Source organism: Microcaecilia unicolor, chromosome 1 (genome assembly GCF_901765095.1).
Source record: "Microcaecilia unicolor chromosome 1, aMicUni1.1, whole genome shotgun sequence".
Lineage (NCBI taxonomy): Eukaryota > Metazoa > Chordata > Amphibia > Gymnophiona > Siphonopidae > Microcaecilia > Microcaecilia unicolor.
The window spans coordinates 391,356,863-391,370,845 of NC_044031.1; the positions used below are offsets into that span (position 1 = coordinate 391,356,863).

General features: G+C 44.1%; 1 protein-coding gene across 2 annotated transcripts in view; it reads left to right on the forward strand.

Annotated features, from left to right (window-relative positions):
- The window catches only part of MYLK4 (myosin light chain kinase family member 4), a 109,856-nt gene that overhangs the window by 51,642 nt on the left and 44,231 nt on the right, over window positions 1-13,983 (forward strand). For both annotated transcript variants that reach the window (XM_030210945.1, XM_030210946.1), the window contains exons 5-8: window positions 2,181-2,286; window positions 7,699-7,792; window positions 7,903-8,012; window positions 13,298-13,439. In XM_030210945.1, coding sequence (XP_030066805.1) covers window positions 2,181-2,286; window positions 7,699-7,792; window positions 7,903-8,012; window positions 13,298-13,439 — 452 coding nt within the window. The remainder of the gene's footprint in view (window positions 1-2,180; window positions 2,287-7,698; window positions 7,793-7,902; window positions 8,013-13,297; window positions 13,440-13,983) is intronic.

The window sequence follows — 13,983 nt, forward strand, 5'->3', positions numbered from 1 at the left end:
GGAGTACAGGTGAGACTTGGGGTGAACCCTGGGGAAGGATGAGGCATATAGGACCACTTAGGGGAGGATGAGTAAGGCTCAGAAGCGAGAGCGGAGCGGCTGAGCGGGATCATGTGGTCGTCCGAGCGGAGGTCGGAGGCAGAGTTGAGGCGCGCTGCGCAGGGCCCCCTTAGGCGCGGGGCCCTATGCGGCTGCCTTGGTCGCCTCTGCCTAAGACCGGCCCTGGTCCCTGTAGTATTGGGGATGATGGGACCAGAGAGTTTGCAGTTCTACCAGCTTCTATAAAACATTTGCTGTAGCTGCTGCTGTTGCCACTTGCTTAAATTATGCCTGTATAAACTGTTGCTGTTGCTTTGTTTGCATGAACTGCTGCTGCTGCTGTTGGCCCTCCACCTGGGCATGGATTAGGTTTTCCATGTTTTTCTTGCACACCTAGTGCACACTGAGTAAAAAGGAAAAAAAAATCCTACTGTCCGACACTAGGTACACTGTTTCGGGTCCCAATCTGGGCAAAGGTAATCTCTTTAGCCCAAATTATGTTTTGGTCCTTGTTACAAGGCCCAGTGCCCTGGAGACTGAGGATTCTGGTTTATTCTTTTCGCAGAAACTGAGATCCCACCACTGCCACAATATGTATTAGAGTGGATGAGGATGGGCTTGGAGCCTTGAATAACACAACCACAGAAAAGTTTAAAAGTGAAATAAACCAATTTATTTGACGACAGAAAAATGGTTGACCTGTTCCTCTCAAAGGCCAGGAGGAAATAAACACACCAAAAAGTAGTTCTTTTGTTCAAAAGGTTCTCTGCCATGGCCAGCTCCTACAGGGTCATGGCGTGCACTAATCTGTCTTTCAGAAGGAAGCACAAACAGCTTGCTTCTGGGCTGGAATCCCAGGGTTACAGTTCTGCCTTTCCAAAGGGCGGCACAGTTGTCCTTCGGTTTAAGTCACAATTTTAGCAGGGTTTCAAGCTAAATTTGGTCTACCTGATTAGAACTTCTGCAGGACTTCTCTCCTCTGGGCCTCTTTGACCTATGCTGAGAGTTTTTATCCTGCCTTGACCACACCCTCCCTGCCCTGCTCTGCTCCTGCTGTGTCATCTCTTCCTTGCTCTGTGGCCTGCCTTTTAAGGTGCCTCTGTGACTGTGAGGGAGACTCCTTCACAGTCATCCTCATTGTTAGTGATTCTCAGTCCAATCCTAGGGAAGCACCCAGTCAGCCTGGTTTTCAAGACATCCTGACTGAATAGACATGAGATTTGCATGTTTTGAACTGGTCACCCTTACAGGACCCAGCCAGGGCTGACCCTGCTTAGCTTCCTTCACAAATGTTCACCAACACCAGGCTTCTTATAACCAAAGGTTTTATTAGTTGCCATTTAACATAATCTTCATGGCTTATTTCTTCTTTAACTCAAACATTTCTTCTTCAACTCAAACATAACAAAAAGGCAGTTACTCAGAGTCTTCTAATTAAACCCTTTCCATACTTAAAGCAGTTCCTCAAACTTTCACAGTTCAAACAGCCAGACAAAAGCATTTACTTTTCATTTAAAGACTTCCTCAGATGGTAGTGCAGCTGTCACCTTTTCAGCAGAGAGTTTCAAAAGTGCACAGAGTTCAGCCAGCACCTCCAAGGGGATCTTCTTCCTCCAGTTGCCAGGTCTCCAGCTTCTCCCTTCTCTTTCACTACTCAGGCAGGTATAAGGTGGTTAATTAGCTTCTCCACCCCTTCAGGCTCTTCCCCCTAATTCCAGGCAGGATCCAGCCCATAACTACCTACACCTGTTTCCAGCCCAGGACTCTCCTTGGTCCTAGCAACCTCCACCTGGACTTTCCCCTACTGGCTCCCCTGGTGGACTCCTCAATAATGACATGACCTGGATCTTTCCCCCCATTTCTATGGGACCAGCACCCTCTAGTGGCCTTATTTTTCACAATGTGCTGCCTACTTTGTGTGTAAATCCCTCTCGTGCATATTCATTTGTGAAGCTTGAGAACCAGACTGACTGGTTGTGTCTTGAGAAACCTTGAATTATATTATTAGACTGACAGGTAGAGTGAAAGTGCTTCTCAGTTTAACTCGAGATCACAGAAGTATGAAGCTCTTTCCCGGCTGCTTACTGGATAGCCTAGTTTACCTAAAACAAATCAATTTCTCTGTTATTTTATCTTTACAGATATTAGTCCTGCTCCTCCAGCACCATTTCGCCACCGGATTGTCTCAGCAAAACATGCTCAGGTTAACACCTTTTACACTGTCAGCAAGACAAACGTGTTAGGAGGGTAAGTGATAAATTTCCTTCAGCTTCAAAACTGACTCACCTGGAAACTGGACAAGTAATGAAGCAGGAACTGATGCAGTAAAAGTACTAGTGCAGTGCTTGTCGATATTTTTGTGGCTGTGACCCTATGATAGTGGCCAAATAAAATTGTGTGACCCCCCCCCCCCCCCGAGGTACAAAATGACGATGTACCAATGGAGAGTCCATCTAGGTCATGACCCCAAATGTGGGTTTTGTGACCCCATTTGGATTCTTGACTCACAGGTTGGGAAGCTCTGCACTAGTGCAATATTTTAGCCAATTGGGTGCAGTTTACTTGCAGAAAAATATCTATAGATGGCTGAAGAAAATTTGCAACTAATAGCAGGCAAAATATGTGTGTGTGTTGAGGGAAGGTTATTAAATTTAAATCTAATCATGTGCAAGTTAAGTCAGTAATAGCGAACCTATATTTAGGCGCCTATTCTATTCTTTTCTATAATTTAGGTGCGAATACGTTCGTTAACCATAGAACAGGTATAAGTGTTTGCATCTAAATTGCAAAAACATACACACAGATTATAGCTTTCTATAAGTTACATGTGTACTTGTGCGTTGTGCCTATGGTCTGCCCAGACTCCCCCCATGTGTATGTAACCCTGGTCTCACCAGCCAGCTCACTCTGTACCACCCGGACCACAAACAAACATCAGGTCCACCAACACTCTCACTCAGTGTCTGGTTTCAATCATGTGAGCTTGGGTGCAGGCCAGGGCCAGACTTACTCTGGTAGGCCATAGGATGTTAATCTGGGCTTCAGTGGCATAGGAAGGGCGGGGCGGTGGGGGCGGTCCTCCCCGGGTGCACGCTGCTGGAGGGTGCAGAGAGCAGCTGCGTGCCTGTCGGCTCTGCTGGTTCCCTGCTCCCTCTGCCCCAGAACAGGTTACTTCCTGTTCCGGGGCAGAGGGAGCAGGGAGCCAGCGGAGCCGACAGGCGCGCGGCTGCTCTCTGCACCCTCCAATAGCCAAGAATGCACCTGGGGAGGGGGGTGTCATTGCGTCAGGGGGGGGCTTGATGTGCCGGGGAGGGGGGGCTTTATATGCTGGGGAGGGGTCATTGCGCCGAGGGGGTGTCGTGCTGCACCCTGGGGGGACGGATGCCGCTGCACCTGGGGGGGGGGGGGTGCGCAGCGGCGATCTGCTCCGGGGGCAGCCAACCTTTTGCTACGTCACTGCTGGGCTTGCTTGAGTACTCTTGATCAGTCCAGGAACAAGGATTTCACTCTCAGTTCCAAGAAATACTCTCCACCCCAAGAATTTGTAGTTTCATTTAAAACCAAAATTTACTGAATTCTTCAACAGGAAGGTTAAATCCTTCTTGAAACAACAGTGAATTTGTAATTCAATTTGATATCAGATGTAAACTATAAGTGCAGAGCAATTTAGGGATATGGTGTATCTTCTTGAATAGCTGAGTAGAAGCTGAACACAAAAGTCCCACAGAGAAACAGTAGGAGACAAAGGAGTGAGAGACAGAAGAAGACTCAGCAGGCAATGGGACTTGTGATGACACAAATACTTTGTTGACACAAAAAGTATTGTGTCATTGCAAGTCCCATTGCCTGCTCAGTCTTCTTCCATCTTCTACTCCTTTGTCTGCTGCTGTATCTTCTTGAATGTGATTTATAATCCTACAGTATGTAACAAATAGTAATAGGTTACAAACAATACACTGTATTAGTTCAATAGTTGAAATATAAAAACAAACCCCCTTTACCCACACACCCCTGAAACCCACCTCCCCAATGTTCAAACAAGCCCTATCCAATACATCACCCCCCCCCCCCCCCCATTCTTTAGCCCCTAGGATACTTTCCTCAACTATGAGCTCACCACCAAGGAGGGGAGGAGAGCCTCAATGGAGCCCAACGCCCTCCTCCACCCTATATTCCCCTGGAAGAAGCCTGAGCTCTTATAGCCTCCCCCAGGGATAGTGCAAATAGTAAGCAAACCATAAACACCCCCCCACCCTATTCCAGCAGCTCTATACCCTTATGGCATAATACAAGTCTGGTATAGGCTAGGGGACACACCAAAAAAAACAAAACAAAAAAGGAATGCAAATCTGCAGAATCATTAATGTTGTAGTTTGTTGATGACAGCACTTCTAGTGTGTTGTGGGAGAGATTGGACATATACACCCCGGACTGCCAAAAAGCGTTAGGAGATCTTGATGGTGAAATGGGCCTCCTGTGCCTCCCATATCATAAGAGTGTGAAACTGATTCTTCCATTGCCAATGCATAGATCCCTCTGGATGCATCCATTGTTGTAAAATACATTTTTCCCCCACCAAGGCAGCCTTATAGAGAAATGGAACTACTCCCTTACCTCTCACATCCCAATCTCCCATAGTGTTCAAGATGCAAAGTTCAAACGAGAGTCTGACATGTCTGCCAAGCAACTGACTTGGATAAGTAGCTATCTTGTTCCAAAAAAACAAAAATAACCAGGCAATCCCAAAAAACATGGAAGAGTGCCCTCAGTCATGCCACACTTTTCACAAATAGGTGACTAAGATATGGGCTTTAAATGCACATTTTGGGGGAAATAGGTCCTGTGTATAATCCAAAACTGACACTCATTCAAATCGGCTCCATGGATGAGTTAGGGAATACCCTTTATCAGACGGGAGAAATTAAGCAATCCAAAAGATGGACCCACCTCCCTGGTCCAGGCCTGCTGCAAGGTCCCATAATCTCTCACAGGACCCTAAGCTTGGAGCGACTTGTGTAAAGCTGAGATAGTAACTTTATCCTCTGGGCTACCTTGAAATAGAGACGGCAAGTGATTGCAAACAGGGAATTACGGATTCCGAGGGCCTAACGAGCTGACATAGTGAGCCAATTGGCATTAAGCAAAAGCTGCCCCCCTATACTCCTAGATTGCTTCTGGCAGTGATTCAAATTGTTGGAGGCATCCCACAGCTGTTAAAAAATGTTCCAACTGGGGGAACCCCAATGCAGCCCAGCATGTAAACACCCCACTCTCCATGCCAGGGGCAATCCTCCATTGCCTCGGATAGGCAATAGTACAGTGCATGTAGGATGCCCTCCCCAGAGTTTCATCAGATCTGCCCACAAGTCCCTGAAGGTCTTCAAGAGCCAGCTATGTCGCCCAGTTTAGGTAGTAGCGGGGAGAAGCATGAAGTAAGAAGGAGAGGAGATCAGGAAAAGAGGAGGAAAGATCCCTCACGTAAAAGTGTCAGGTTGTTTTTATGCTGTTGAAAATTAAATACTTTTTGATATCCTCCTTGAGTTCACCTCACTTCTTTGTCGTAAGAAGGAGAGATGTCCTGGTGTAAAGTCACCGGAGTATATTCTGACATCTCCCAGATCCAGACCTTCAGGTATCTTGCTAAACATGCCTGATTATAACTCCGCAAATCTGGAAGGTCCAGTCCCCCCAGTGCTCAGTTGCCATATAGAAATGAGAGCCACATCTTAGGTCTCCTACCCCCTCAACAAAAGGCGCCTACCATCCCATACAACTGGCTCAGTTCCTTCCGGGTCAGCTTAATAGGGAGAAGTTGTAATACAAATATCCACTTTGGGAGAATGGTCATCCAAAAGAGACTAATATGTCTGCTCAGAGATAGGGGCAGATGAGTCCTCAACTCCAGATATTGTTTAGTCTCCTGCGGCAAGTGTGGGATATTGGCCAATCATATCTGGCTTGGATCAAAGGGTAAAAAAATATCCAAGTAGCAAAATCTACCACGTGCCCTCCGCAGTGGAAAATCCTCTCCAAAATCCAGTTCCAGACTCTCTCCAACCACCAAAGCTTCGGACTTCTGATAATTCAGTTTAAGAGCTGTGATTTCTTCATATTTTCTATTAGCACAAAGGTGTTTCCACCACTCATGTGTACTGAGAGTGGAATTATTTTTTCAATGGTAAACTATGAAGTGGGAGGCTAGATCCAGCATTAAATCAAATAGTTTCCTATGGATACCAGCAGGCTTAAATTTTTGAATTTGCTTCCCATTTATATATGTGTGCAATGGTGTGTGTGTATATACGTACAGAAAATATAGAGAGGTAAATAAATGCAGATATACACAGAAGTGTATTTTCAAAGCACTTAGCCTTACAAATTTAGGGGCCCTTTTACTAAGCCGCTTAGGTGCCTACGCACGCCCGGTTACCACATGGCCCTTGCAGTAATTTCAATTTTGGTGTGCGTCCACAAAAGCTTTTTATTTTCTGATGCGCAGCAGCTACACGCGTCAAATGGCATTTGACGCGTGTAGACCATTACCGCCCGGTTACTGCATGAGACCTTACCACTAGGTCAATGGCTTGCGGTAAGGTCTCAGAATCAAAATGGACATGCAGCAATTTTCATTTTGCCGCACGTCTATTTTCGGCAAACATTTTTAAAAAGGCATTTTTTGTAAGTGCACTGAAAAATAATTCTGTGCATGCCCAAAACAGGTATCTACACTACCGCAGGCCATTTTTCACTGCAACTTAGTAAAAGGACCCCTTACATAATAAATTATAGTACTTTTATAAGTTTAAGTGCTTTGAAAATGAGCCCAACAGTGTATATTGAGAGGGCAAAAAACATCTATTTGCAGCTTATTTTGTAAAGACACAAAGGACTATGTATCATAAAATGCAGTGAAACCTCGGTTTTCGTCGATAATTCGTCCGAAAACTATCGATGAAAACCGAGGCAACATGCAACTTTTCTTTTAAATTAATAAAAAAGACTAATGTATAGAATAAATGAATATTTAACATGGCATTTACCTTTCTGAAGACTCTTCTTGGTATATGGAAGATGGCGAGAGAGGGACTTTTATACAGGCACTCAACCAGCAGCAGCAGTAGTGTGGAAAAATGACGAAATTTGGGTCCAAAAACCAGCAGGGACTTTTATATTTGGGTCATAAAACAGCAGCAGTGTGATCCCACAACCGGAAACAACGCCCCAGAAGAACGACATGTGAGAACGCAAGATTAGCTGTGTGGGCACGCTGACGAAATCTGAGACGATCGACGAAAACCGAGACGAAAATTTCGCGAAAAAAATTGACGATAACCGAAACCGACAAAATCCGAAGTCAACGAAAACCGAGGTTTCACTATACTAGCACAAGTCCTGTAGAAATTGAGCCACCAGTGCACATATACAGCTGCTTTGGAGCAAGTGTAAATACAGGCACATACAATATGTATCATCTCATACCTTATTTCAGGCATTTTAGAGATTATCAGCACCATTTTGTGTGTATTTGAGAAGTAATTCTAACATGTCAGCAATTGTCATTCCTCATACTAGGCGCACAAGAAAATCAAATCACATGCAAAAGAAACAAGAACTGCAACTGCACGTCATGTTTAATTTTTCTTTCTTTGCTTCCTCCAGTGGAAGATTTGGTCAAGTGCACCAATGTGTGGAAAAAGCATCCGGCCTTACGCTGGCTGCAAAAATTATCAAAGCCAGAGGCCTTAAGGAAAAGGTAGGTGCTATGATGTGAATCTTTATCCATTTCCAGGCCCAATTCTTTCCTCATCTTCCAAGAAGGTGGTGCAATAGTTTTGGACTGACCATACTTGACTGTCTTCACAGGAAGAAGTGAAGAATGAGATCTATGTCATGAACCAGCTGAACCATGTAAACCTCCTTCAACTCTACGATGCTTTTGAGTCTAAGAACGACATTGTTCTCATCATGGAATAGTAGGTGTCACTCTTTCCTTCCTTCTTCCTCCTATTTCCTGTATCCCTTAGAAAAATACCCAAGTACTGTAATGGCTAACTTTGAAATAGAAATGATGGCATGAGCTTTGCTGGTGGATGTGCGCAGGGGTGGAGTTCAAATGGAACGTGGGCAGAGAGCATAAGTGTGCACATACATAATAAAATACTACAACTTATTCGCATATTTGACAAATGTTCTCATGGACACCAGCTCTAGGGCTAGGGTAAATGTCTGTGTCTGCCACTTACACTAGTATTTGTAAAATACGCTTCACATAGGCTCCTTAAATGACGCTTTAACAAGGCATCTGCCTATAAAATTATTCTCAAGGCGGGATCCTTGGGGATCCAGCAGTGGCAAGTGATCTTGGAGCACTCCTGCCCCCAGTAGTTTTTTCTTTAAAAACGTCATCCTTCAGGCCCCTACTACTACTAGGGGTCAGGCTGCCAAATAAGGGAACTCAATAGTAAATGATCCCCCATGATGTTTTTCACGTGTCGCCCAAATCAGCATGGCTATGGATTTAGCAGAGTTACTCCTATGCAGTAGGCACTCTCAGATCCTTCTGTCTTGTGATATAGGACTGTAATGATATTCATTCACCTCACTGTTGCCTGTACCTCCACATTCTTCTGGCATAGGTCTATAGCAAAAAGTAAAATTTGCTCTTTTTCTCTCCTGGAAAAATATCTCCTGCATCTTTTGTTCTCAAATTTAGCACAGTTCAACCAAAGTTCCACTATATTTTTTTTTTAGAGTGGAAGAGTAGGCTAGCAGTTAGTGCAGCGGACTTTGATCCTGGGGAACTGGGTTTAATTCCCACTGCAGCTCCTTGTGACCCTGGGCAGACTCACAGAAACAGAAGCCTGCGTGGCTGCATTGCTGATCTGCAAGGGCAGGCTTCTACATGGAATGTTGCTAGTGGAGGAGTAGCCTATGGAATGTTGCTAGTGGAGGAGTAGCCTAGTGGTTAGTGCAGTGGACTTTGATCCTGGGGAACTGAGTTCAATTCCCACTGCATCTCCTTGTGGCTCTGGGCATGTCACTTAACCCTCCATTGCCCCTGGTACAAAATAAGTACCTGAATATATGTAAACCACTTTGAATGTAGTTGCAAAAACCTCAGAAAGGCAGTATATCAAGTCCCATTTCCCTTTCCCTATTTGAGATTCCACATGGAATGTTGCTACTATTGAGATTCTGTTGCTTCTATTTGAGATTCTACATGGAATGTAGCTATTCCACTAGCAACATTCCATGTAGAAGCCTGCCCTTGCAGATCAGCAACACGGCCGCGCAGGCTTCTGTTTCTGTGAGTCTGACGTCCTGCATGTACGTGCAGGACGTCAGATTCACAGAAACAAAAGCCTGTGCGGCTGCATTGCTGATCTGCAAGGGCAGGCTTCTACATGGAATGTTGCTAGTGGAGGAGTAGCCTAGTGGTTAGTGCAGTGGACTTTGATCCTGAGGAACTGGGTTTAATTCCCACTGCAGCTCCTTGTGACCCTGGGGAAGTCACTTAACCCTCCATTGTCCCAGATACAAATAAGTACCTGTATATACTATGTAAACTACTTTGAATGTAGTTGCAAAAACCACAGAAAGGTAATATATCAAGTTCCATCCCCCCCCCCCCCCCCCCTTAAATAAGGCTGTGTGGTAGTATTTTGTTCTGTGGGGTTTTCCCTTTACCTTAGCTCTAAACATTGAATCCTTGGGCAGAAGCTGCACTGTTTCACAATTGTACAAGAAAGCAAACTTGTAGGCCAGGCATTTTGCACTTTTTGCTCTGCTTTTGAATGAAACTTACATCTAGCCCATAGATTTTTAAAGTTTTCTAAATAATTTGGAGAAATCCTGCACAGCTGCTTTCCATAACTAAACTGTGACAGCATTTTTAATATTCCATGTCTGATTTCATCTTCCTGCATTGTAGGAGAAATCTGCCAGTGAGAACAATTAATTTGCAGTTACACTGTGCTGCAACTTGTACCTTTTACAGCTGAATTAATTCCTTTTTAATTCATTTTTACTGGTGAATATGGGAAGAGATGATGAAAATTTACAACAAGCCAAAGTACTGTACAACGAGGAAAGATGATGGTAGCCTGCTTTGACTGGTTGACTTATTTCTCAAGCCAGTCCTGCAGTACCCCCTAATCAGTCTGGCTTTGAACATAATTACTGTGTTTATGCATGAGACAGATTTGAATGCAGTGAAGACAGTAAAGGCAGATTTATCTCCTGCAAATCCATGGTGATTACCCTGAAAATCAGATCTGCTAGGGGGTACCCCACGGCACTGGCGTGGCTAAGGAGGGGGGGCCTTGGGTCCTGCCCCCCCCCCACCACACTTTGGACTCAGGCCTCCTCCAAATGTGCAGCTCCCATTTAAAAGGCTGGTGGAGACGCCAAAGCCCTGCCAGCCAAAAAAAAATTGTTGCTGAACTGCTCTCCTTCTCTTTACGCTGCTGCAATAGAGAAGAATTTGGCGACATGCCTCCAGTCACCAATGCCAGAACTCCTCATGTATGCTCAGTTCACGCAAGAATTGAGCATGTTTGGGGAATCCCAGCATCGGCAGCTGGAGGCATGCCACCAACTTCTTCTGTACTGCACGAGGACGAGGTTTGGCTGGTGGGGCTTCAGGATCCCCACCAAGAAAGCTATTGTTCTTGGCGAGCTAGAGGGGAGGAGGGGAAGGGAGGGAGGGAACGTGTTGCTCCCCTAGTTCACCTCTGGGCTCCCCCCAAATCAGAGAGCTAGCTACGCCCCTGCTCCAGAGATAGCTTGAGAAATGCTGTTTTAGATAAATTGAGACATGTCCAGATATTGAAGTATACTAGTTTTTTTAAACAATTTACATGAGAAGAGAAATAGCATTAGCATCCTTCTATATATGGATAAGCACTAAGAAAAGCCCTTGAGGGGGCAATTCTATAACAGACATGCTACCATTTATGTACATGTTCTGCATGTAAATGTTTAGAATACTAGCGTATAAGAGGTACCTATGTGTGAATAGTCTACCTGAGCACTATTCTGTAAATACCCCCATGTCTTGGAAAGTGTATTTTTGCAAATGGGGCATACAACCAGGTGGCTCATAAGCAGGGATGCCACGTCTACGTGTAATTTATAGAATACTATAAGTTAGGCATATATCTCTGGCATGAGCATTTACAGTAGCTGGCGTAAATGGTTGCTCCTAAATGCTATGTGCATATAAGCTAATTAAGCTAGTGCTCGAGAAGGAAAATAGGTGCCTATTTCCCTTAATATAGGCTCCTGGGTGCCCTGTTATAGAATTGCCCTGCAAGTGACAAAAATGCAAAGACTTGGATTTGCTGTCTCTGAATAATTGATGGTACTACCACGGATGAACTTACAGCAGTTGTTCCCAAACCTGGTCCTGGAGGCACCCCTGACATTTGGGTTTTCGGGATTCCCACAATGAATATTCAAGAGAGATTTGCATGCAATGCTTCCACTGCATTCAAATCTCTCTTTGAATATTCATTGTGGATATCCTGAAAACCTGACTGGCTGGGGTGCCTCCAGGACCAGATTTGGGAACCACTGATTTACAGGAAAGGAATGCCTAAAGGCTATTCGTGTGCACCTGTTGTGCTGACTGGGAAAGGGTGGCATGAGCAACAGACAGAGAGATCGGCCTCGTCTGGTTTTTCAGGCTATTTGAAGTGTGTGATTATCCACCAGCTACCAGAACTCTATCAACATCTTAAATGCATGAACAGATGCAAACTGATTTAATCAGATTTAGAAAGTGGAAGAAGGGGTGGGGGTGGAGATTCTTTGCCACAATGACCCCCGAATTCTATATATTTTGCCCAAATTTCTGCACTCAACTTTGAGCATGCATCAGAGAAGTGTGCGCAAATAAATTGACTAATAAGCTCAGAAACATCAATAATTTGGGTGCTACCAACCAATTATTGATGTTAAATGGCAGTCTTAAAAATTTGCTATGCGCATCTCCCTGTGTGCTATTCTATAAAGCGCAGCACCTAACTTCAATTGTGTGTATCTGAAAAGTGGGCATGACCAGGGGCATGTCAAGGACATTCCAAAATGTTGGGTGCAGATTCACAGAATTCACACAAAGCATGCCTAAGTTGGGCGCTGGGGCATTTTTACCTGCTTGTAGCAGGCAAAAGTACAGCACCCAAAAGTTAGGCATGGGATCTATGTTGAACACTGTTCTATAAAGGGTGCGCTCTCTTTAAAGAATAACAGTTAGGGGTAGATTCTATATATGGCGCCTGAAAAATCCACGTGGGAAAAAACCATGCCTAGGCGTATTCTCTAATGTACGCCTAAATTTTATAGAATCAGCTTAAATTTCCACACAGTATATAGAATATGCTGAGCGCCTCTCCACATGACCAAATTTGGTTGCATCCATTTAGGCCATGTTTTACTTGGCATAAAACCCATCTAAATTAAACATAGTAAACATTTTTTCCCTTACCTGTACATTTAATGTTACCTTCCATTGCAGTCTTAGCCCAGTGCCTAACCTTTTCCCCATTTCGTATCCTTAAGCTTTTGTGCTCTTACTATGCTGATCAGTGCTCCTTTCTTTTCCTCGTATAATTATTATGATCTTGGACAAATCACTTAACCTTCCATTGCCTCAGCTACAAATTTAAGGATTGGAAAATACTTGATTGTAACTTGCCTTGAACCAACTACTGAAAAAGCATGAGCTAAATCCAAACCCCCATCCCTTCCCCTATTATGTTGTAAACTGACTGATGCTATAGTGTTACTGTAAGTTACCCTTATATTTCTTGTTTCTTTGCTGTGCATTTATCTTTCCCACCTGTTTTATATGTTCATGAGTGTTTCACCTATATACTTTCATTTTCATTTTATTGTACACCACTGTGTTGTCCTTGTTGAGAGGCAGTTAATCAAATCAATAAACCTTAAACCGTAAGATGTCATTACTGGAAGTTTGCTGATAGCTGAAGATGGAATTTATGTAGGAAAGCTGAGAGTAACATTTTATGGTGTAGGGAAGTGGCTAGAGAAGTGATGTTTTTAGCAACATGTTGCTTATTAGTTTTGGAAAACACATTCAGCAAAAGCAGCAAACTTTTCTGAAGATTAGTATACAGAGTTAGGCTAGGTCAATGTCATGTCAACATGCATTTTAGAGCAGTGTATCAGTGAGACAGCCTCATTCTGTGCACAAACTATATTTTAAGACAGCAACTTGTTTTCTGTTCCTGAACAGTGTGGCTGGTGGAGAGCTATTTGATAGAATTATCAGTGAAAACTACAATTTGACAGAGCTGGACACCATCTTATTCATTAAACAGATCTGTGAAGGAATTCAGTACATGCATCAAATGTATTTCCTTCATTTAGACCTCAAGGTAAGCTATACACTGTGCCTTGTGGACTTTAGCAGCTGGGCAGTGGAGGAGCAGAGACAGGAAAACTGCCTTAGGTTGTACTCCATAAAGTTATGGCTAGAATTTCTAAACGTTATAAATTGTTATGCTTCTATGCCTATTATATGCTACTTTCTAAGAGCAACATATGCATAAAAGTAGTGTAGTGCTGAGTACTAGGTCACTAGATTGGTGCACAACACAAGAAGGTGGCAGCATAGGGATGATAAAAACACCGGTACTGTCCCAGGCAGGATTAATGCACAGACAAACTAGGCATGTACCTAGGGCCAGGGCTATTTCAGATGTCAATTCAATGACTCCCAAGGCAAAGTTTTGCACTTTTAATCTCCTGCTGGCAAAAAGTGGAGGGTTTTTTTTTTTTTTTGGGGGGGGGGGAGGGAATTTCAACCACTGTCTATTGTCTCCATCCACTGTGCATCATCCTACAGTGGGGAGGAGGAGTCAGTAGGCAGCCCTTCATACCTGCTGCTTCCTTCGTGGTCAATGTTCCTCTGAAGTCAGA